At 41.0% G+C, this 22,321-nt stretch overlaps 1 protein-coding gene across 1 annotated transcript in view; it reads left to right on the forward strand.

Annotated features, from left to right (window-relative positions):
* The first annotated feature begins 14,373 nt into the window (after positions 1 to 14,373).
* LOC138194533 (zinc finger protein 236-like) overlaps positions 14,374 to 22,321 on the forward strand; it is a 60,110-nt gene continuing 52,162 nt past the window's right edge. Inside the window, exons 1-3 of the mRNA XM_069143339.1 lie at positions 14,374 to 14,575; positions 15,951 to 16,090; positions 22,094 to 22,258. Coding sequence (XP_068999440.1) covers positions 14,524 to 14,575; positions 15,951 to 16,090; positions 22,094 to 22,258 — 357 coding nt within the window. The 5' untranslated portion in view covers positions 14,374 to 14,523. The remainder of the gene's footprint in view (positions 14,576 to 15,950; positions 16,091 to 22,093; positions 22,259 to 22,321) is intronic.

Here is a 22,321-nt window from a genome sequence, read left to right on the forward strand (position 1 = left end):
CCTAACCACTAATTTCCACAAATGATCTGGCTCAAACTCCATTTCATAATAAGTACAGACTTGATACTTAAAACCAATCATTAATCTTTAATTTAACACACTTGAAAATGGAAAATCCATGAGCATTTATCAAAGGACTGCATTATAACGTTTTTTTTTTTCCCATTAATGGGTAATGATTTATACAAAATAATTATTATTTATGAACCATAATAAAGCCATTTGTCACAATTTAGTTGTGCTGGATAAAAAAAGTGATATGACAACATTTAACTGAATCAAAAAGAAAGATACAATTTCAGTTGAATCAAATCACCATCTACCAAGTCCTGGGTCAAATTCATTGAATCATGCATCATTTAATTTGTATCTGAGAAATACATGCTGGTAATAGTATTTGAGCCAACCTACCAAAGTGTGTAATACACTCGTTAGTCCGTGTCTATAAAAAGTTGTGCCTCGCCTAAGCGTTAAAAGTTAGCTTCAGGAAAAGGTCATGATTTGGGTTTAATACGACACAGTCGCAAAATTTTGGTTCAGGCACAGAAACGTCTTAGTAAAAGTCAGGAAAAGTACTTTGTTTGGGTTAAAACAAGCAATTTTTCGTAAGTAACCTTGAGTACGTTACATAAGTTAATTACGCTACTTAAGAGAAATTCACGTTCACTGTTGCTTTCTCACGGATTGAACACTAGTCTCCAGGGAGAAAGTCCTGTGTTTGTTCTCACAGACTTTATCACTCTTTGTACTTTGTCACACGATGTCTTTCTTTGATCGAGGTTGGGCTGGTTTTAAATGTGTACTTTTCACAGCTATAGGCAAGGCAAAACATGACACTGACTCGGTATTCTCAATTTGCCTGACAGGTGCATTATGCTTTGGTGTGATACCGGGTTATTTGGGCACTTGTCATACCTTTAAGAAAATATATAATAATAATAATAATAATAATAATAATAATAATAATAAACTTTATTTGTATAGCACCTTTCATACAAGAAATGCAGCTCAAAGTGCTTCATAGCAAAATAATTACATGCAGTGTTTCACATAAAAACAGATGTAAAGGAACAATTACAAATATAGAAAAGACTTTGATAAAACAAATCAAATGCATAAGAAACTGATAAAAGCATAAGAAACAGATAAAATGCATAAAAAGGAATACAAGTGGAAAATGTAAAATTGAGCAATATGCATTTCAAGGCGCGGTAGTTCAAGTGCATTACAGGTGTAAGAGAGCTTCAATAATAGCTAGTTAATGGTGGATGTAAAGAGATATGTTTTGAGCTTTCTGTTAAAAGTATTAACTGAGCTAGCTTTCCTGATATCTGCAGATAGTTTGTTCCACAGCTTTGGAGCGTAGCTGACAAAAGCTGAATCCCCAATTTTCTTTCGGCTGTTGCTGAGAACCTCCAATAAACCAGCAGCAGATGATTTCAGTGTTCTAGAAGGCTCATAAGTAACCAGAGAGTCAGAGATGTAACTCGGTCCGAGCCCATTAAGAGCTTTGTACATGAGGAGGAGGACCTTGAAGTCAATCCTGTGTCTTACAGGCAGCCAGTGCAGAGCAGAAAGAAATGGATTGATGTGTTCACTCCTCTTGGTTCTGGTTGATACTCGAGCTGCAGAGTTTTGGATGAGCTGAAATCTCTGTTGTTTTCTTTGGTAGGCCAATAAAAAAAAGTGCATTACAGTAGTCCAGTCAGCTGGAAATGAAGGCATGAATCAACTTTTCACCATCTGTCTGATTTATAAACGGCTGAACCTCGGTTTTGTTTCCCTGTGGAACCCAACAGCAGCTATCACGTTTCTCTGACACTTAATCTCTAATGCTGACATAAAACTTCCTCCCTTTGATGTATGTTTTGAACCAGTTTAAGACACTGTAGGACAGACCAACCAACTTCTCAAGACGATTGATCAGGATGTCATGGTCAATCGTATCAAAGGCTGCACTCAGGTCCAAAAGGATCAGAATAAGGGTCAGACCATATTGTCATCAGAGTTTAGTCGGAGGTCACTGATTATTTTACTGAGTGCTGTTTCAGTGCTGTGATGCGCTCTAAAGCCTGAAACTCCTCCAGGATGTTGTTTTCTTCAAGAAAGGAGTTTAATTGCACTGAAACTATCTTTTAAGTATCCTGCTAATTAATGGAAGGTTGGACATTGGCCTATAGCTGGTCAATGCATTGACGTCGAGGTTGGGTCACTAATGGTTTCACAACAGCTGTTTTGAAGGCATCCGGGAGAATGCCTGTTTGAAGAGATGTGTTTATAATCTCGAGGACATGACTTGAAATGCTGTTGAATACCTGCTTAAAAAACGCTGTTGGTATCGGGTCATTACAGGAAGTGGAGGAGTTACACCCAGTGACAGTCTTACAAAGCTCAGTTAATGTGATGGAGGTGAATTTTTCCATGGTTGCATCTATGTTACAACATTTTTGGAGTTAATGTGTGTTAACATAAGCAGCAACACTGGCTGTGATTGAAGTGTCAGATATATATTACCACCCTGGCTTTCCTCAACCTGTCCAAATACAGCAGTCAATAGCTTTTTTCACGAGTGATATAGTGGTGAGTGTATGTAAGCTGCCATTCCAGCCACAGCCTATAGCAGGTGATTTCAGTAATGAGCTCCTCTCCGGCTGAAGCAGTTAATCACCTGTTGTACAGCAATTGTTGGTTGGAAGCCAACACACATGGCTTGACTGCCTTGATTTTTCCATACGATGTGGTACCTTCACCATCTTCTAGTGACCCCTCAGAGGGACATCCCCAGGTTGACAACCGCCAGCCCTGACTGAGCCAGGAGATAAACAAGCTTGAGCTACAACTGTGACTTTGAATCATATTCTGTATATCAATAGTGACAGAGATCATTATTTCTGCAGAGCAACTTTTCTTTTTGATCCTTTGAGTACACTTACAGTAGCTGATAATAGTACTTTTAAAGAACATTTACCTGTAATTAACTAGGCTACTTTTACGTCGATGCATTCGTTGTTTTACCTGCTTTGTAGACACTGTATTTTACTGAACATATATATCCACCGCAGAAGAAGCTGCATCGGCAATTATGTAACTTTACAAAATGGTTGTTTTGCAGCGCACAAAGCACACATAACACGCGTCTTGTGTTGCCCTCCATTTATCTTGATCTTGCTAATTATATCCAAGACGTGTGTGTGTGTGTGTTGGTGTGTGTCTGCGTACACAACCGTGTGTTTGACTTTGCTACTTATGCCACAGACAGCTGTTGTTTGTATTGCCCCCAAGTGCTCAAACCGACTTTGTAATTAGCCCTATCTAGTTTTACTTTAGTGAAGTGATGAGTGTGCACGGCGGAGAAGAAAGCCCGAAACCCCCACCAGACAACACCAGCAGCACCGTCTCACTTCACAACCCCCTATATCCACCCCCAATCCTTTCTGCAAAGTGGAGCACACACACACACACACACACACACACACACACACACACACACACACACACACACACACACACACACACAAGCGCACACAACTCCAGCCAGTGACAATAGCTCCAACACAGAAGCCATGTTCAAAACAGCTGACGCTGAAACGTGTCAGTTCATCGTTGTGCCTTGTTCCAAAAGTGAAGATTATATTGAGTGTGTTTGCCTGTTAATACACCCAATAAAAAAACAAACATCTATCAAAGTTTATTAGCAGATGAAAACTGCTTCTACTCAAAGAAACCTGTTGCCTTATGTGGCAAACCTGTCAACAAATTTATTCAAACCAAAGGCACAAACTGTCAAAACACACACTCAAAGGTACTTGTGAGTGTTTCTCGCATTATCGTGAACATTTAAATATGGAAAGTAAAAGTTTAAAAACACACAGGCCTCACATAGGAAGGTGAGGGAGGAAATCATAGCAAGGCATGCTTGTTTTTTTTTAACTGAGAGGGGGGATGGGTGCCTTTTAGATTGTCCCTCCTCCCTCTTCCTCTGTCTTTTTTTTCTCTTCCCTCTCATCTTTGTTAAAGCGCTGCCTGGCTCAAACAAGCCGCCCCTGCATGCTGAACTAAAAGAAGTGAGTCTAAAGTGGCCAGAAGTCGACGACACACCGTCGCCGACTGGCAGTTATTGTGTTTACGTGAGATACTGTATGTTATTATTATGTGGTGACGGGCAGAGAAAGTGACAGAAATGTATGTGTGCACGGGAATGAGTGGGTGTGGTGTCAGGGGAGTTGCAGTGGACATACATGGATGGAAAAACACACTTGTTTCATTTCCAGTATTTGGTATATTCAGACATTTAAATAAATATCAAAAGCAAAAAATGGTTTGTTTTATTGCGGGGCACTATCATTCTTGCCATTTTAATTCCTTTTTTCATACCTAAATTCTAAATTTCCTCCTTCCTCTGATCTCTTGTGGTGATGAATGACAAATAAACAACTCAGGAAAACATGTATCATCTTCATCACCATCCCCTTTTGTCCACCTCCCCTTCATCACCATACTGCAAGTGGCTCTGGCGTGTGTCTTAGTTTAATGACCACTGATGACGCACAAACTCAATTTCCAGCCCCATCTATATGCCGTGGGTAGGCAGGGACACACAAAGCTCCTCTCTCTCTCTCTCTCTCTCTCTCTCTGAAAACCTCTCTCTCCGTCTCCCTCACAAAGCCTGCATGCCTCTCATTTGTAAATCACTTAAAAGCATGACAAATGTGCATTGGAAGTTTCAGAGCGTCCCCTCTTGAAAGAGTCTGCAAAGTCTCTCATTCACACCCACTCCTCTGATACACAACCGCATTGTGCAAACTAGACATATAGCTTGGCGCTACACACATGGTCATTGTGGCCTAATTGGTATCAGCTTGAAAATGGAGCAGAAATATTTACTGTAATGAAAAGATGATTTGCAGTGTGAGCCTTATTTTTGTTTTTGTTTGCTTCCACGCGAATAATGAGATATGCAGTAAGATGATGGAGGCAGGTCAGTGTGATTTGGCTCATTACAGTCGGTGTTCCTAGCTGAACTGAAAGGAGTTTTGTAGTTGCGAAATGATTTGAGACCAGAGAGAATGCTACACTGAAATCCGAAACAAAGGAGTTTTGTCCCACAACACTAATCCCAGAGGAACATTTCTGCCATATATGGGGAATTACTGTGTATTTCAATCATGTGATGGGCCATCAAGCAGGGGGTTTTATAGCATTTTCTTGTGTGTTTGGGTCTGAATGTAATCTAAGCGGATGGGCAGTGGCAAGGAATTTATATTATTGCAACAGTATTCTACGCTGTATTTCAGAGTGTTAACACATCATCTTCTTTCTATAAATTGTAAGGGAAAGAATAAAGTTCATAACCCACCAGTGGGAAGACTTTGAATGGGTCAGTGAGGGGTCACTTGACAAAAACGTTAACCCATATTAAGTAGATTATTATCACTGTATTCATTCCTGTGGAAAACAAATGTGTGCGTTTCTTTTTTATATTGTAGGTCTTCAGTAGAAAACTTGTCCGGGTCTTGACATCAAATTCTCATTCTTCACAGCTGCACCACAATGCAGCAGAGTTATGCAAATCCAACAGTTTAAATATGTGTGCACAACCTGTTCACAAACACTGTGATGCATAACAAATATTTAATCAATGCTTTAAATGACAATGTCAACATTACAGTAACAGACCTGGTACCATAATCATGCCATTGAGTTAAGTAACCTTTCTTTGATTAACAAAAACATGAAGACAATTCATTTCATTTCGTTGTGACTGAAAACCGGCACTGACTTTTAGTCTTTAGTCTGCTGATTCATAACCTCTGAAAAAAAAAAAGATTTCAACCACTTAAAGCACCTTAAATATGAATCATGAAATACATCCACCTGACCACTAGGGGGCACATTGTCAGTGTGACGTTGTATCTCGCCTAAATGTTACATGGTTGCAATTTGGTTAGCTTCAGGCTAAATAATTATAAAGGTTAAAGGTTAGGAAAGGATCATGTTTGTTTTTTTTGTTTGTTTTTTTACATAAATAATGTCATATAGGTCTTTAAGTTACTCAACATATGTTACATAAGTTGAATATATTACATTATATGAGTAACTTCCTTACATTACTCAAACTAAATTCATGTTCACTCTCTCACAGACTGGAACATCAGTCTCCCAGCTGAAAGTCTTGTGTTTGTTCCCAGCAGCCAACCCTGACCTCCAAATGAGAAAGGGCTGCTCATACATGCGTGTACTTTTCACACCGTGACACTGACTTGGTTTCCACTAGTGGACTGATTGGAGAATTACGTGCTCCTGCGTGATACCAGGCTCAATCTTACACTTTCGGGCTAACTTTTTGTTTTTCCTACTTCCCTAACGCTGTGGTGAGTTCTGTTCTTTAGTATAATTTAGGTATTTGTATTTCCGTGAGCCTTTCCATTTTATGCTACTTACTGTTTCTACCTCACTACATTTCAGATGGTACTGCAGCTTACTTTACAAAATAAGAATTAAAGAAAACACATAAAGTAAGAAGAATTGAGTTGAGGAATTGTGTCTAGTTGTTGATCTTTAACAAGTTTCAAATTGTTAGCAGTTCCACTAAATAGACATTTCCACTTAGAACATTTTACTTTAATAATTTTTTAAACCCCAAGAGGGAAAATTATATAGTAAAAGTCTAAAAAAATGAAATTTAAAAGTGCATCGCAGAACTATTTTTTTCATCTTCCTACGCCATCTATCATCTCTTGATCCTTCACATTTTGCTGGTGACCCCGAATGGCTTCCTGATCCTTAGGTTGGGACACTGCAGGACGGAGCTACCAAACTTAATACAAGAGATTACACTAGTATTTCTACTAGAATTATATTAACGCAATACAATGATATCAGTTACATTTATCAGTAGAATGAGCCATTGTACTGCAGAATACTTATATTATACTTCAAGGATATACTAATACTAATGCAATCTTACTAATGCAAGTATTTCACATAATAATATTGGTACTTTTACCAAACAAATTAAGCTTGCTCAAAGTACATATCTTGTAAGAGGAGAGATTGTGCATTGACAGTGCTTTTGTCAATATTTACAACTGTTCTGCCGCTGACTCGTAGACAAGCCTGGAAAAATTAATCATGGTATGACATGTGATTAAAAATAACTAACTGTGCACTTTGAGAACAATGCTGGCTGTCAACAGTAGCTGGATGTATGACTGTCTGCCTACAGACCAGACAGATATTACAGACACACCATGACATTTTGGTGCCAGTTCTTGCGTCACATGCAACACGCGGGTTAAGATGACTCCTAAAAAACTGAAATTACCTGTAAAGGGTTTGGTCCCAGGTAGTGGATCATGTCTACTTGTTGTTACTGGAGACAAAAGACACAAGGCTGTGTCTCTCCATTGTCAGAGGTCTTGGTTTCTTTCACAGGAAGTTGTCAAAACTGCTGTAAATGCTTAATGACATACCGTCTGTCATGTTGGCATTTTAGTGGTTTACATGGAATGCTGAGAGGAAAACATTTTCATTTTGCATTATTATTCAACCATGTCTGCTACGCTGAAGGTTTCTTGTGTATTAACAGTGCAGTTACAGCTTTGTCTCTTTGTTCAACCCCTGTCCATTACTATCCTTACAATATGGCTTTAAGGGGATCTAAAACCAAATGAAAAAATAACAAGAAGTATAAGTATTGGTTACCTAGCAAACTGGCTGCCAAGCAATTGTTGCCATCCTCACGTAGAGACCTTGACATAAGTATAACACATTGCCCATGGAGGAATCATGTTGTAGTGCCATTTTCTACTGTCTGAAAGTCCCCGAGCACATCCACTGCTTATGAGGTGTGCGTTTTATTCTCATGAGCCATCGGAGCATGTGCTACTGTTCATGTCACCTTCTTTGTGTTTTCTCTGTCTTAATGTGACATTTAAACTTGTGCTTACGTTTGAAATGAGTCACGTTCTCCTTAAGGTTAGCTTGCAAAACTGGCAGGGAATTAAGAGACTGAGAGGTGATTTGATTGGATCAGATCCATACTTTGAAGAGGAGCTGCAGCTCTTACGCTATACACCTGACAATTTAAACTGATATAGCTATCACATCTTCATGATTCACCCGTAAATATGCTGTAATGAAAAATTAATGAGGTGTACTTTGTCAAAGGATAAATTATTTATCCCCGCACAAGGTTTCAACACCTCCATTAAGCGTCTGGTCACTCCCTGCAGCGTTGTGTGTGGCTGTTTCCCACTTCACCGTCTCTCACACACACACACACACACACACACACACACACACACACACACACACACACACACACACACACACACACACACACACACAGCGAAAGCATTTTAAAACACATCAAAGTTTTCAAGCCCTTGTCCTCTGCTCCCTTTATTTCTACACTTTGGTGGTGTTTTCTTTTCTTTTTTTTGTCCCCTCAAATATGGCACACACCAGCACACCTCTGCTCTCACGCCACCACACTTGTGTCTTTGTATGAGACCCCTGCCGCTGTCCCCATTGTCATGTTAATTACCTGTTTGCTGTGTTTTGCGAGAGCTCGCCATCCATCAAAGCGTCTCCCGGCTTTTCATCTCGCACAGCGCATCTCTACCTGTAATTAGGTTTGGGGCGAGGGAGAAGATGGATTTTGTTAGCGCCATGCGGAGCGGGAAAGAAGACATTAGGTAGTCTCCGTGGCTGTTTTGGGACCAGCCTTTAGTGGTGTCTAATTGATCTGAACTGCCACGTGGCTGTGGCTTCATTATCCTTATGTCCCATCCTCACAAGCATCAACTCTGCATTCTGGCCTTTACAGTGTGATACTATGGGTGCATGCAGGTGTGCATTACGTGGAGGCAAATATAGCTACTAAATTGTACTCTACAAAACAGGGGGGTGCGGGGTGGGATCCCGTTTCTACTTATGTATGTGCATTGCACTCAGGCAATCACAAACATATGTATATCTGTGTGTGTGCTGGGAGGGTGTTTTTACAACTGTGTATGCATGTTTGTATTGATAGCGGCTGAGGAGAGGGGAGGCTGTGCTGCGGTCAGAATAATTTAACGTCCAGATGTGCATGATGCCGGCGGGAAAATCGATACAGACGATGGCGGGTGATGAGCACACTGTCATAATGCAGTGAGGACAGAGACACATTCACATTTAACAGTAATTTGGACTGAACAGATGAGTGTTGATAAAAAAAAAATAAAAAAAACACGGAGGAGTCTGAGTTTATCAGTTTTATCAGTCAAAACAAGTAGAAATCACAATTAGCAGGAGCTGACGATTACATTATCTGGAAACATTTTTGATTACGTAACATAAATTAATTATTTAGTGTTAACAAGGTATCAATAAAATACTTATTGGGTCCTTACAAACTAAGGGAAGAAGACAAAAGGCTTGTAAATGAGGGGTAGAAATAAATTAGAATTTAATTATTTTTTTAAAGTAACTAATCAATAATTACAGGGCTGATAGAGAAAGGTAGTAATTATTACAAACATTTGATACATTTTTGGCATTATTACTGACGCTGATACAAAAACATCACACCAAAGTTGGGGTTAAGGAAGTGTTTTTATGTTTGCTATAACTTTACAATGGTTTATTGTTTGATTGTTGTTATTTTTATATTTTTAACATTATCATAGAATACTATAAAATAAATTGTCCCATTGTTCAGTTCTTGTTTTTCTGTAATTACAATGTGCTGACAGAGTATGCAGACTAAGAAATGCAGTGGTTCCAGTTCCACTCCCTTTCCCCTGTAATTACAGTGTAGTTACTGGGGGTCATAAAGTATATTTTGTAACTCAGCTTAAGTTCCACTAGTAGTTTGGCTGTTTTTCATGTTGTTTTAAAAGGAAATTAGGGCAAAGTATGATGCAACTTGTTGGAATTATTCAGAATGCAACTTGTATTTCAGAAGGATTTACATTGGAAGTCCCCCACCGCACTCCAAATGCTAATTTGTTATCCCTTTGTTGCCGTACTTTTACACTTGTACTTGTAAGTACATGTCAGTATTGTCTTGTTATGGCATATATACAAAATATGAACCCTGCTACGTGCAGGCTGTAATCTACCCATTCTCACCTTGTCATCTTGAGCTTGTTATTGACACGATTAGATTACACTAGTGATCATATTACATGACCAGCCTCACTACACTGCAGGCATTTAATCAGGAGCTGTTTATCAATTCAAACGACAGCATACAACCATGGATTTCTGTGGAAGGAGCGAATTGAAAATATAATGTTGCGCATGTGTTTCTTTCCTCGTGTTATGGACTGTGGGGACATCCGCGCTGCTCTGCTGACCTTCAGCATGAAATGAAAAGTGTCTGATGCCTCTGGTGTGTTTGGAGGGGCTTTCTCTTTTCCGAAGATGGACAGCCATGCATTATTGATTACAAAACACTCCTGCAATGCTATTTCATCTCCCTGGCACGGTTGACCATGAATTGAGCTTTATTTTAGAGTATAGCAGAGATCTACTTTGTATCAGTGCGTGCATTTTTTTGGGATTGGCTTTGTTTGTGTAATCCCCCCCCCCACACACATTCTCTCTCCTCCCTCCCTCCAACCCTCCATCCCTATGACACCAAGTGGGAGGCTAAATAGTAGATATGCAGAAACACCTATCTTCCTCACATCCTGTGTAAGCTGACAGGGAAACTGCACAAGACAAAAGGCAGAGATGGGCAGAGACAATCCGGTGTGCAGTGGAGGCTGAAATGTAATTTAATGGCTGTTGCAACTGAAAGTATTTATTTAACATAATTTAGAGCTTTGATTAGTTATTATAACGTAACATATATCTGCACCACCTGGACACTTTCTGTACATGTGCATATCTAACACTAATGTCTGTGTCATCCACCTATTGCACAGTCTGTGCAGCATGCTCACATGATTTGTAGATTTCACATGTTATTCTCATACCATGCATATTGTTTACTGAGTTTTCTGACTCTCTATTCTGCTGGTGTTATTTTGCACAAGCTGCGGGCTGATAGCAACGTCTCATCGTATGAAATCTAGTGCTTCGGTTATATATTAATCTTGCTGAATTCTAATTAAGATATTTCTATATCTGACTGCTCGTCGCAACTACAGACTCAAAATTTTCACAATAAAACAAAACAAAACAAACAAAAAAAAATCTTCTTTACCACTGCAGAGAAGCAGCTGTCCAGAGAGTGTTGCTGAGCAATGGCCTTACCTCCCCGGTCCCCCGTCGAGGATGGTCACTGGGGAGGACGCCCATGGCGACCACGGCTGTCAGATGTTGTTTCCGTGATGCCAAAGAATGATTGGTTTCATGGATCCGGACAGCGCTCTCTGACAGCGCAGGGGGAGACTCGGCCACACCTGGGAGAAGAAACAGTGGCAGGATGTGAAATGTTACTGAACAAGGTCGTTCCAAGGGTCACCGCTAAGACCTGTCACCCCCCCCCCACACACACACCCGTCATCGAGGAATTTACAGCCAGGCCTCGTGCTACATATTGAGAATATTGGGTGTGAATTTATCCTTTGTTTGAGTCTGACTTAGTCTTTGTCTGCCTCTGCGTGAGGTGGTGGTGAATTTGCAGACAACAATGTGCTGGTTTGAAAAAGGGAATCAGCGAGGACACCGTTCAGACAACTGATGTTTCTGTGAAGAGTCTGATGTCATTAAACTGACTGCCAGGAAATCAAGAAGTGAATCTTTAATTACGCAGGAGTTTTTCACAGGATACCTCATCTGCAAAGTGCTGCAAACAAGCACCGCATTTTCAAGTCTGACTCACGTCTAGCCTGGCCTGTGGAAAAGAGGCAGCAAGTATCATTGATGTCAGGGTTGTTGGTGGAGCCTTGTTAGCATGAACGACAAGGCTACAGTGATGGCACTCAAAACAGCAGCAGTGCCATTCACTTTCTTTCCCTCTCAGCATGTTTTCCACAACATGAGTTTAGCATGTCTCATGGAGAGGTGTGCTTCCTGACGATCCCACTCCCAGAGCCCATGACAATTTTAATGATTGATCACTCTCCTCTTGACTGCACTGAAAGGGAAGAGAGCAAACTGCAGCGCAAAAAAAAAAAAAAAAAAAAAAGGGGGGGGGGGGGAAGAGGGGCGTGGACAATCCCACAAGGTCAGAGTGATGTCCAGTCTTTTGTTTTCAGCGGTGAGATCGGTGGCCTGTGCAGCCGCGAGGGGACGCGCAAAGTAACCAGCGGCCTGGCAGGAACAGATGTTCTCACAATGAATGGGCACTTGGTTGGTTGCTTATCCACTGAAAAGTCAAGAGGCTGACTTCCCTTTTTTTTTCTTTTGGAGACAAAGAAATATCCAGGCGAGAGTTGCGGCTCTCCACCTGTAGGCCTGCATCACAGTGATAATTGCTGCTGAGGCGCTGAGGCTCTTACAGAATGATTTACATCCTGCTAAAGATACATGCACACAACAGATTGGCATCTATTTATGGGCATCATAATATGCCCCTGTGTGTGTTTATGTTTTTTGTCACCATACTACAGGCACCCTACAGTACATGAGTTATGTCTAGCATGTAGTGTCTGGACACAAATATTTACACAACTAAAACCTGGAGGTCGACTGATGTATCAGTCGACTGATTTTATTGGCTGATATTGACCAATCACAGGCGTCAATCTATATGAAAAAGTATTTTTTCACATATAACGCAGAAAAATATGTTTGGTGTATATTTCTAATTGTTCAGTTTCTGTTTTTTTTTTTTTATATATATATAATTATTGCATTCACAGTGAAGTTCACTGTTTCAGAGCACTGATATCATTTTGGAGAATAAAGTTTATTGTTAAATTGTAAAATATCCTGCTGCCATTACATCTTTGTCACAAGTGTTTGATCACCACATTCCGGTTGATATATCAATATTGGAATATTTTTACCTCCCAATGTCGGTATTAGCCCCAAAAATCCAGTATCAGTTGAGCTCTATTAAAAACTCATGAAGTGGTTATGACCATTTTGGAGCTCTGTGCAGGAATTATTTGTATTTGGCCACTAACAATCATTTAGCCTCTACAGAATAATACTCTGCATTTGAGTTTCAGTCATGCTGAACATTCATGCTTTTGTGTTGTCCTTTTATCTTAATAAATATCTCGGCTCCCTGCTTTGTCCTCCTAGATACATGGCAGAAGTGTACATTCTCTCGACTTCCTGTCTTTGTGGATGAGTGACACACCAGATTATAAACAGACAAAGACAAGCAAATGAGACATGAATCTGGTCTGGGGCAGAAGTCACCCTGTGCATATTTGCATGGGCGTGTGCACCGCCTCTATGTCTTTTGGTTAAGAGTGCGTTGGGAAGGTTTGGAGAAGTTACTGGGCAAGTTATTCACCACATGGAAGTGCCAAGTCCTTCGGCTCCTGAGGAGAAAAACACACAAGTCTTTGGGGCTGTGGAGATCAGAAGAACAAGTCTCATTTCATCAGCACAATCAGCTTGTTGGCATGTGCAGGATTATCAGCTCATAAATGTCCAAAGTCATTCATAACTCATTGCTTCCCTCTGCTGGTGTTAATGGACAGTAAAGTAAATTTACAACATAAACCCTCTTGAAAGAAAAAAAAAAGAAAAAAAAAAAAAAAAATCAATGAGATATTGTCTATGGTACTTAATTGTGAGTTGAAAACTAACATCAAACTTTATGACATGTTTTTATGTCTTATGTAGGGACTATGTCATGGGTGAGTTTATAGTGGCCTTATCGTACAATGTTTTATGGCATGTTTTTATATCTTATGGTATCAGTGATATTACACTAATCTTTCTCCGGATACCTAATGTGTCACTGGTAATAGATAATTCATTGGTGGTGCTTTCTCTCATGTGATACTGAAACTTTGTAATAAATGTGTCTTTTAACCACATTACAATTTCTCCAGTATTCAGTATGTTTGTGATTTCCCTCGGTATGTATTTTAATTTGCTCATTTATGATAGTGACATAAGGATGTATACTTGTGTTTTTTTTTTTTTTTTTTTTTTTTTTTTTTAAATTTTGCACATTTCCCTTCTCGCTGCTTTTGGGGGATCGCTAATTATGTGTAAGCTTAAAACTTTTTCTTTTCTTTTTTTTTTTTTTATCTTCACTTTAATGTCTTACTTTACTACCATCACCCTACTAGAGGGGACATTCACCGCCGCACGGTCCCGTTTGAGCTCAGTGGCGGGCTCGACTGCCGCAAACAGCGTCTGACGACAACACCGTAAATAAATATGAATTACGTATTAATCGCTTCATCGCGGCTTCGTACCGGCGGAAGCGCGCGGTTCCCGTTTCGTTTTTCCGTGCGCGGCCTGAAGCTCCGGGACCCGGACGGTAGATGTCTCCCTTGTCCGCGCCGCGGCGCGTCTTCACCGCGCCGCCGCCGCCTGTCTCTCTCCAGATGACCGAGTCGCCATTTTGAAACGCGAGTCGCTCACAGCACACCCGCCCTCAGTACGGGAACTATGCCGCGGGGCCGGCCTCGCAAACTGAGAGTTAAAAGCAACGACGAAACAGGTAACAAGTACCAAAACGTAGGGAATAAAAAAATACAGATTGCGGGCTATCCAAATAACCCGGTGTTGTTTCGTCAAACATCTCCGCAGCTCGTATAATAACACTTCAATGTGGTGTATATAGTCCCCGGATATGGTGCTGCGGGTGGGCTTTGCTTTGTACGGCGAAGGAGTGATTGAGGCGGAATGATATTAATAACATTTCGGTGGCTCTTCTTATTGGCTTCCAGTCTAAATCGGTGTCTGTGAGGAGAGGAGCGGCCGACGCCGCGCAGAGGGCTCGTTGAACGAAACGCGTTTTTGCACAATAATCTCTTGTTTTGTTTGGTAATTCCTCGTTAGCTTCTTGTTGCTAACTAGCTCGCTTTGGCTACCGCTAGCCTCGCGGCTAACACGCTAAAAAAAAAAAAAAAAAAAAAAAATGCGGGCTGCTGTTGTTTTGACGTGAAGCGCTGCGAGCGAGAGGCCGTCGGGCTGCTCGACGAGCTGATAAAACGACCTGCAGAAAGCGTGCGGACGTGTGTTGTCGGGATGCGTTCATTGTGCATTTCAGATGTTGTCGTCGCAGCACAGTTGTGACACGTTAAGCCGTCCAACACGAATGGTACGTTTCCTGATGATAACACAAAAAAAATCAACAGGAGCCCACATAACGTAAAACAAAAATAAATAAATGAATGAAATACATTTGGACAAATGTCCTAAAAACAATAAAAAAATAAAAATCCAGCACATACTGTCCTGCATGTGAGTCAGTGTGACAGCCGAGATGGGCGTGGGTGCTCCCAAACTGTTGAATACGATATCAAGTTATCAATAACACCCCGAGCTTCACACACACACACACACACCATGTCATATACATGAGATTTCATTTTCATCTCTTAACACAAGAGTGTAAATGCATTTTTTTTTGTACACAGCTGTCTCCTGTAAATAAGCTATATATATATATATAAAAAGAGTAAAACCGAACAATCTTATTAATAATTTGATGTTTTCACATCTTTATATTCCTTGCAGACCTCCATCATATAAGTAGTCTTCACTTTTGTTGCTGACGATCACAGACCGATCTGTTGTAAACATGAATTCATATTGATGGCCATACGTAGTGTGAGTGTCCTTGGTCTGCTTCCACATCGTCGTCATCATCTGCTGCTGCTTTGATATTCTGGAGAGAAGATGGTCATTTGATGTGTTGTAAATAAATACACTCTTTGGTTTTAGACTTTTTTTTTTTTTTTTTCCAATCCACATCAATTCAGTGAACACAGCACCTATGTTATTGAAGAGACTGGTAGAAGATGCTACTTCGCAGAAGAAAGCCCCTTGAACCACATTAAGATACTGTCACCTCTTGTGCTTCTCATCAGATGCGGATCACAGTGAATCCAAAGCGGAAGGTTTCAGTGATGGCGAGCTCAAGGATAAGAAGTGCACAATATGTTCACAGATCTTTACCACTGAGAGCCAGCTGCAGAAGCATCTCCGTGAGCATGAGATCAATGATAAGGTGAGTACAGCGCTGAAGTGTCTGTAGTCAGCAGATCGACATGTTTGTCTTTCACCAGCATGTGTATTCTTACAATATCTCAAATCTGGACATTTTAACTGCATCTGTCAGTCACTGAAAGCTGCCCAGGACAGTCACAGTGTTATTACTGGCTACTAAAAAGCTCCACTGAAGCAGTTGAGCAATGTGACCAGTTTGCTGCCAGAAGCAAGGTTTCGGCTGGTGCGCCTTGAATTACAGTCTATTCAACCACCGGGCATTGTGTGCATGGACAAAGTGTTTGCAGGTGGCCCTCGATTTACAGAGGTGGTATTAACATGTGTCAAAAGAGCATCTGGAGAGAGAAGAGTTGACCACTCTGACATTACATTAATAAACACATTGTGAAATCATGCTAATAATAGCACCTAAGCCACATCATAGCCTGTAATATTGTAATTTGAAACAGAAAGAGTAGTTAATTAATGCACGAAACTCAATAAGCACTTCTCTCATAAAGCATGCTGTTTGCTATAATCAGCAATGAAAATGAAAATGCTTATAACTTAATTACACATGGTGATTAAAATGAAACACATTTTAATTGACTATTACAAGCAGGGTTAACATTGACTAACTGGACTACGAGGTCAATAAAAGTGTGTCTCATTTCTTGTGGTAGACAGTGGATGATTAATGCAGCAGACTAAAAAGAAAACGTGTATTTTTCTGAATTATGTTGTAGGTTATTCCCCAAACTCCGAACTAGCCTTTCCACCATCCTCTATTAAAGTTAAGGTGGGAGTAATTGATGTTAAACGACCAGTATGTAGGTTTCCGAGGGATCTATTGCTGAAATTGAATGTCATATTCATCATAATGTTTTCTAGAAATAAAATCCTCTATGTGTTTTTTATAGATGTTTAGTCACAGAAAGAAAACCAAACTCTTAAACTGCACCTTGTTGGAGATGTTATAAAGACTTTAAAGCCTTCCCCTTTACGAACATGGTCTTGTTCAACCTGGGGGTGACTGTGTGTGTGAGAAGTGACATTAACAGCATGTAACGGCAGCCACTATGAAGGCCATGTTGAAAGCGGTGGTTAAGGTTCTGGAATCGGCCATCAAGTGTCCAGATAAGACCAAGTTTCAGTGCAACAGCTTTCCAGATGTGTTCGCTGTCCCAGAAAAGGAAAAAAAAAAAAAAAAAACCCGGCTTGAATTCATGCAACATTCCTTCGGTGTTTCTGTTTCTCCTCAACCCTGCAGAGTTGGTCTGAGTAGTAAAGGCTAGTTTCCAAGCACAAACACACCGGATGTTGCCTGTCCCCTTATGCCCTGGCTGTCACTAATCTGTTAGCCATTTAGACACAGACAGGCTAAAGCACAATATGTTGAAATATATTTCCTAAATGTTCAGTGTCTTTGCTGGTTGCTGCAACACATTCAGAATCATCACCGCTTTTGTCGTTGGCCTTGTCGTCAACAGGAAGTTCACTTTGTGTGTGCATGGTTAGAAAAGTTACATTTCAAAAGCTCATTATTCCTGTTTAGTATTTTTCTGTGATGTAACACAGTGTTAGCAATGTTGCTTATTACATTCTTTGTCAGCCGTGGAACTAAAACAATTTTCGGATGCCCCAAAAATATTTGACAAACATGCAGCACTTAGTCGACTAATGGCTTGAATTACTGACGATCAGTCAACTCGGAGAATCTTTAGTCCGAATCCTTCCATCAGTGTTATAATCACCTGAAACTCAGAATCATTGGGTTTAAATGAGATGATGCTGCAGGCGATGCAGTTATGTTGTTGTGTTCTTTTTTTGTAATGTTTCATAATAATAGAACAATGTCCCAGCTACAGGTTGGAGTTGGGACAAGCCGGTAGCTTAACATTAAAGCTGGAGATGTCCTGGATTTTTCTGCTCAGATGATTTCTCACAACGTGGAAGTTTAAAGCTGCTGTCGGTCTGGAGCCATTTGTCTATTTCAGGGCCTGAATTTCACTGCGGGATTGCGGGTATAGCTCATAGATATCTGCAAATCCAGCATTTATAATGCAGGAAATTGCCACACACATCTGCAGCGATGTCACATTAGGTTCAGTTAATTAAAAGTGCAGAACGGGGGGCGACTGCCCCGAACGCTGTATCTACATGGACCGCTGAATAAAACGTAACGCTAAACCACCTGACGTGGAACCTGCTCAGAAAAAAAATCCGGAACCCCCAAAAAATTAGCGTTAGCGCAAGCAGCAACGCCAGTGATGTTAATGTTAATCCTCCGGACTCTCTGACAGGTAACTGTCAGGTCACTAAGTGGTTTAAAATATATCCGTGGCTCGAACTTAACGACGGTGAAATGAGCCGCTCAAATTGTAAAGTGATCGGTGCTGCGCTCGTCACTTCAAGTCACCACTCAGATGGCGTTTCTCATACAGCAGCCTCGAAAAGGAAACGCGAGGCAGGTTCAGCAAAGAACGTGGTGGCTAATGCCATCGAAGTTGCTCAGTTGCCGTGTGAGGAGGGAACAAAGGGGCTTCTCAAGACCACCTACTTTATAGCAGAAAACAAAATGGCAATTTCTAAATTTGGTCATCTGGTTAAATTCATGACATATGTGGAGTGCCCGTCCTTTAAAACACTGAACACAGACACATCAAGTTATGGATGCTACCTTAATGAGAAAGGTCTGTCAGAAATGCACCAAGCTATTGCAAGTACTCTCGTGGAAGATATTGACAACGCTGTCCAAAAAAAGTCCCGTGTTTTCCTTCCTGCTGGATGAGTCCACAGACATAAGTAACAGTAAGCGACTCATTTCATAAATACGAAGGACATTGATGCAGCTCAAAGAGATGACCTCTAACGAAGGAGAAAGAGACAACAAATTACAGCAATGCAGATAGTTAGGGAACTTTAGTTGGAGAAGAGCGACGGAATGCAATTCAAGGTAAAAGTAGGACGAGTAAGATCTGTAGTTAACCTCACAAATAGTGCACCCCTCAATCTATAAACCCCCTTATGTGAAGCATGTAAGAGGGGAACTCCACCCCAGTTTGAAAAGTAAAATTCAGGAAATGCATTTGCTTAACTCGTGGTGCATTCATGAGCAACTGGGAAGTGGGAGAGTTCCTACCTCAGAGAGGGAGAATACACCTCACCTGAGCGCCTGTTAAAATAGGAATATCTGTCTGAGAAAGTGGGAGATTTTTGGGAACCAAGAGAAGCAGAGCCCCGCTAATATATGTCCAGAATTGTTGGAACTCTAAAGAGAAGTAGGTTTGACGTGACTTGACATTGTTTGGTGAAAGACTTTTGCTCCGAAGGTAAGGTGGGATAGTCAGACTTGGTTACCTACTTTGCTAATGGCAGTAGCTGCATTAAAACATGACGCCGAGCTTGTCTGTCCCTCTTTTCTGTATTCTGACAGCAGAAATAGATCACATGTCCCGGGGGGGGGGGGGAGGGGGCGGCGGCCCTGTTGCCTGTTTGTTGTCCTCATGAGAACAATCAACTCGGAAGTGGGACATTCCCAAATGGGAAGTTTTCCAATTCCCAGCTGCCTCAACACACAATCAGCACAGATCTCAACTTAGTGTGCCAATCACAGTATTTGAGGCGAGCTGCTTCCAAAGCTGTTGCATGTGCTGTTAGCAGCAGCATGGTGGACACGCTCTGTACTTGATAGGACACATGTGGGGTTATTTATTGACCCTCAGTCCTACATCAAAGCCACACAGTTTATGTGTTGCTGCATTTTTGTGTGCTCTCTGATGTTTCTTCATATTGAGAATCGGCTCACTGCCGAGCTGGTCTGAATGAACTGCTGCTAAACAGCACCTGATGCTGCACTATGTATGTCTGGTGCATGTCTGGAAAGCAGTGAAGAAAAAAGTGCAGCATGCTCCCTGCTACTGAACTTTGAATAGCGGTTGCAGAAGTTGTTGTTGTAGAGCCACAGTGGCACAGTGTGACTCCTGGATGAATGGAAAATCACTGTGGGAGATTTTTGCACGTTCTTAAGATGTTTGAACTTATTGATATCATGAATGCAGTGTGTGAACGGCTGCTTCAGGCACAATAGTGTATTTGCTTTGAGTCATTCTGGGGAAAAAGAAAACACCGTTTTTTTTGTGTTTTTTTTAAGTGTTGTGGTTTTGCAGACAGTATAGTAGGAAGGACTAGAATTTCGTATCCTCCCCTTCAACTCCTGCCTGGGGCCGCTGCCGCTGGTGCACCAGTAACAGTCTAAAGGAGCACAGGAAATATTGTTGAACAACTGCAGTCTGCTGCAGTCTTCACTTCGCAATAATAGTGCATTGTTTTCAGTTGCTATTTGTATGAAATTCAGTTCCCTCTTCCAATAGTTTGTGCTCCAACTTGGGAAAATCCTAAAATACATATTGCAGTATGTGAAAAACATGAACCGTCAGAGCTGCCTCCCTCCGAGTCACACCGTGACTCAGAGTGCCGTTAACTCTTTTCATTTTTAGTGCGTATCTGTAGTTTATGATCATGTGTTGAGATGTCATGTGCTCAGATTGATTTGTGTGGGATCTTTTTCCTCCGAGGAGCAGCGGGTGTTGTTGTTTTTTGTCGGGCATGTCGTTGTTATCGTTACTCTTTAATGTTAAAGTTCTCTATTTATCACATTTTTTTTAGCATTAGCAATACTCACATCTTTCCCAGCTTCCCTTTTTGCCCGCTTCCAAGCTCTCTCTCTTACTCCTTCTTTCATTTTCACACACGCACACACACACACACACGCACACACACACACACACACACACACACACACACACACACACACACACACATTACAGAAATAATTGCAGACAAGTTAAATAATCGAGTCCCTCTCCATGATATCAACAAGAATATCAGAGAGAAAGCTCTGTCCTCTCTCGAGCATCTTCATGGTGGACAAACACAATGACAGGACCCCATCTGACTTCATTTGCAGCTGCACTTGTCGTCGTCGGCCATTTCAGTTTCAAGGCCACTGTCCTCACTTTCGTTCTCTCCAGGCTGAAGAGCGGCAGCCTCGGGGGGACTGTCACCCCGACTGAGACTCACGGTGTCAGTGTCGCTCTCAGCCTTCACAGGTTTCAGAAAGCCTTCTGAAATTGAGTCAGCTGGCTCCTCTCTTTGGGATGGAACATAGTTTTGGGGCCACCTTTGCCTCATGGGAAAAATATGATTATATGTTGCCTGTTAATGTTCAGTACTTGTGCATCACGTTTGTTTTCCTCTCTGTTTCTTCTTTTTGGAGCCATAATTTCTAGGCGGTGGGGGGTGTTATACATTTCACTGCTGCTGTAAACAGAATTTGGAGTAAATAGTTTTGACTTTGACCTCCAGATTTCATTCCCAACAGGGAGAATCTTGAATCTTGTAGGATGTCAATATGCATTATCACATTACAGCAATTTCTTCAATTGTGGGCATGATCAGAGTGCATATGTGGTGTCCTAAAGTACCAGGATGTGGTCTTCCTCTTAAATTCTCTCACTGTATTAGAGGGCATGTCTCTGAACATACTTCATTCTTCATCTACTAAGTATCTATATAGGCACTTCCGTCTGCCATCTTTCTTTTATTTGGGTCCAATCATAGAAGAACGTTATACAGCCTACGGATGAGTTTGCCTAACAGATTCCCCGTCTTCGCATTAATCCAGAATTATCAACTTCAGTAGAACTTGTTGTTTTATTCCAATTTTTGTTTGATTTTGAAATTTCTCAGCTGTAAAAATGAAAAAATATTGAATGTTATTTAATATTCTGCTCTTATTTGCTCAAAGGCTGCCTTTGCAATAGATGTTTTATGTAAGAAACGTTTTAAACCCAGCATCAAAGAGGTTGGGAGTCACATTTCAAATCAGACCTGTACTTAATAGAGGTGAGATTGATTGGGGAACCTTTTATGATGTCTGTACCTCACCCCATTTATTAAAGGTAACTTAAATGTAATTTCATTTCTGATTTTCATTTACGAGAGTCTTTTCTCTCCCCTGCAGCCTCATCGGTGCGACCATTGCCCACAGACGTTCAACGTGGAGTTCAACCTCACACTACACAAGTCCACACACAACACCTCGGACTTCACCTGCCCCGTTTGCAATAAACGGTTCTCCCGCATCGCCAGCCTCAAATCACATGTCATGCTGCATGAGAAAGAGGAGGTAAGTCGAATTATCGATCACGCGTACGACCATTGTGATTTGCTTTCATTGCATGTTAAAAAA

The sequence above is a fragment of the Embiotoca jacksoni genome, unplaced genomic scaffold, assembly GCF_022577435.1.
Source record: "Embiotoca jacksoni isolate LCO1_2020_lvr unplaced genomic scaffold, fEmbJac1.0.p SCAF_11, whole genome shotgun sequence".
Classification (NCBI taxonomy): Eukaryota; Metazoa; Chordata; class Actinopteri; family Embiotocidae; genus Embiotoca; species Embiotoca jacksoni.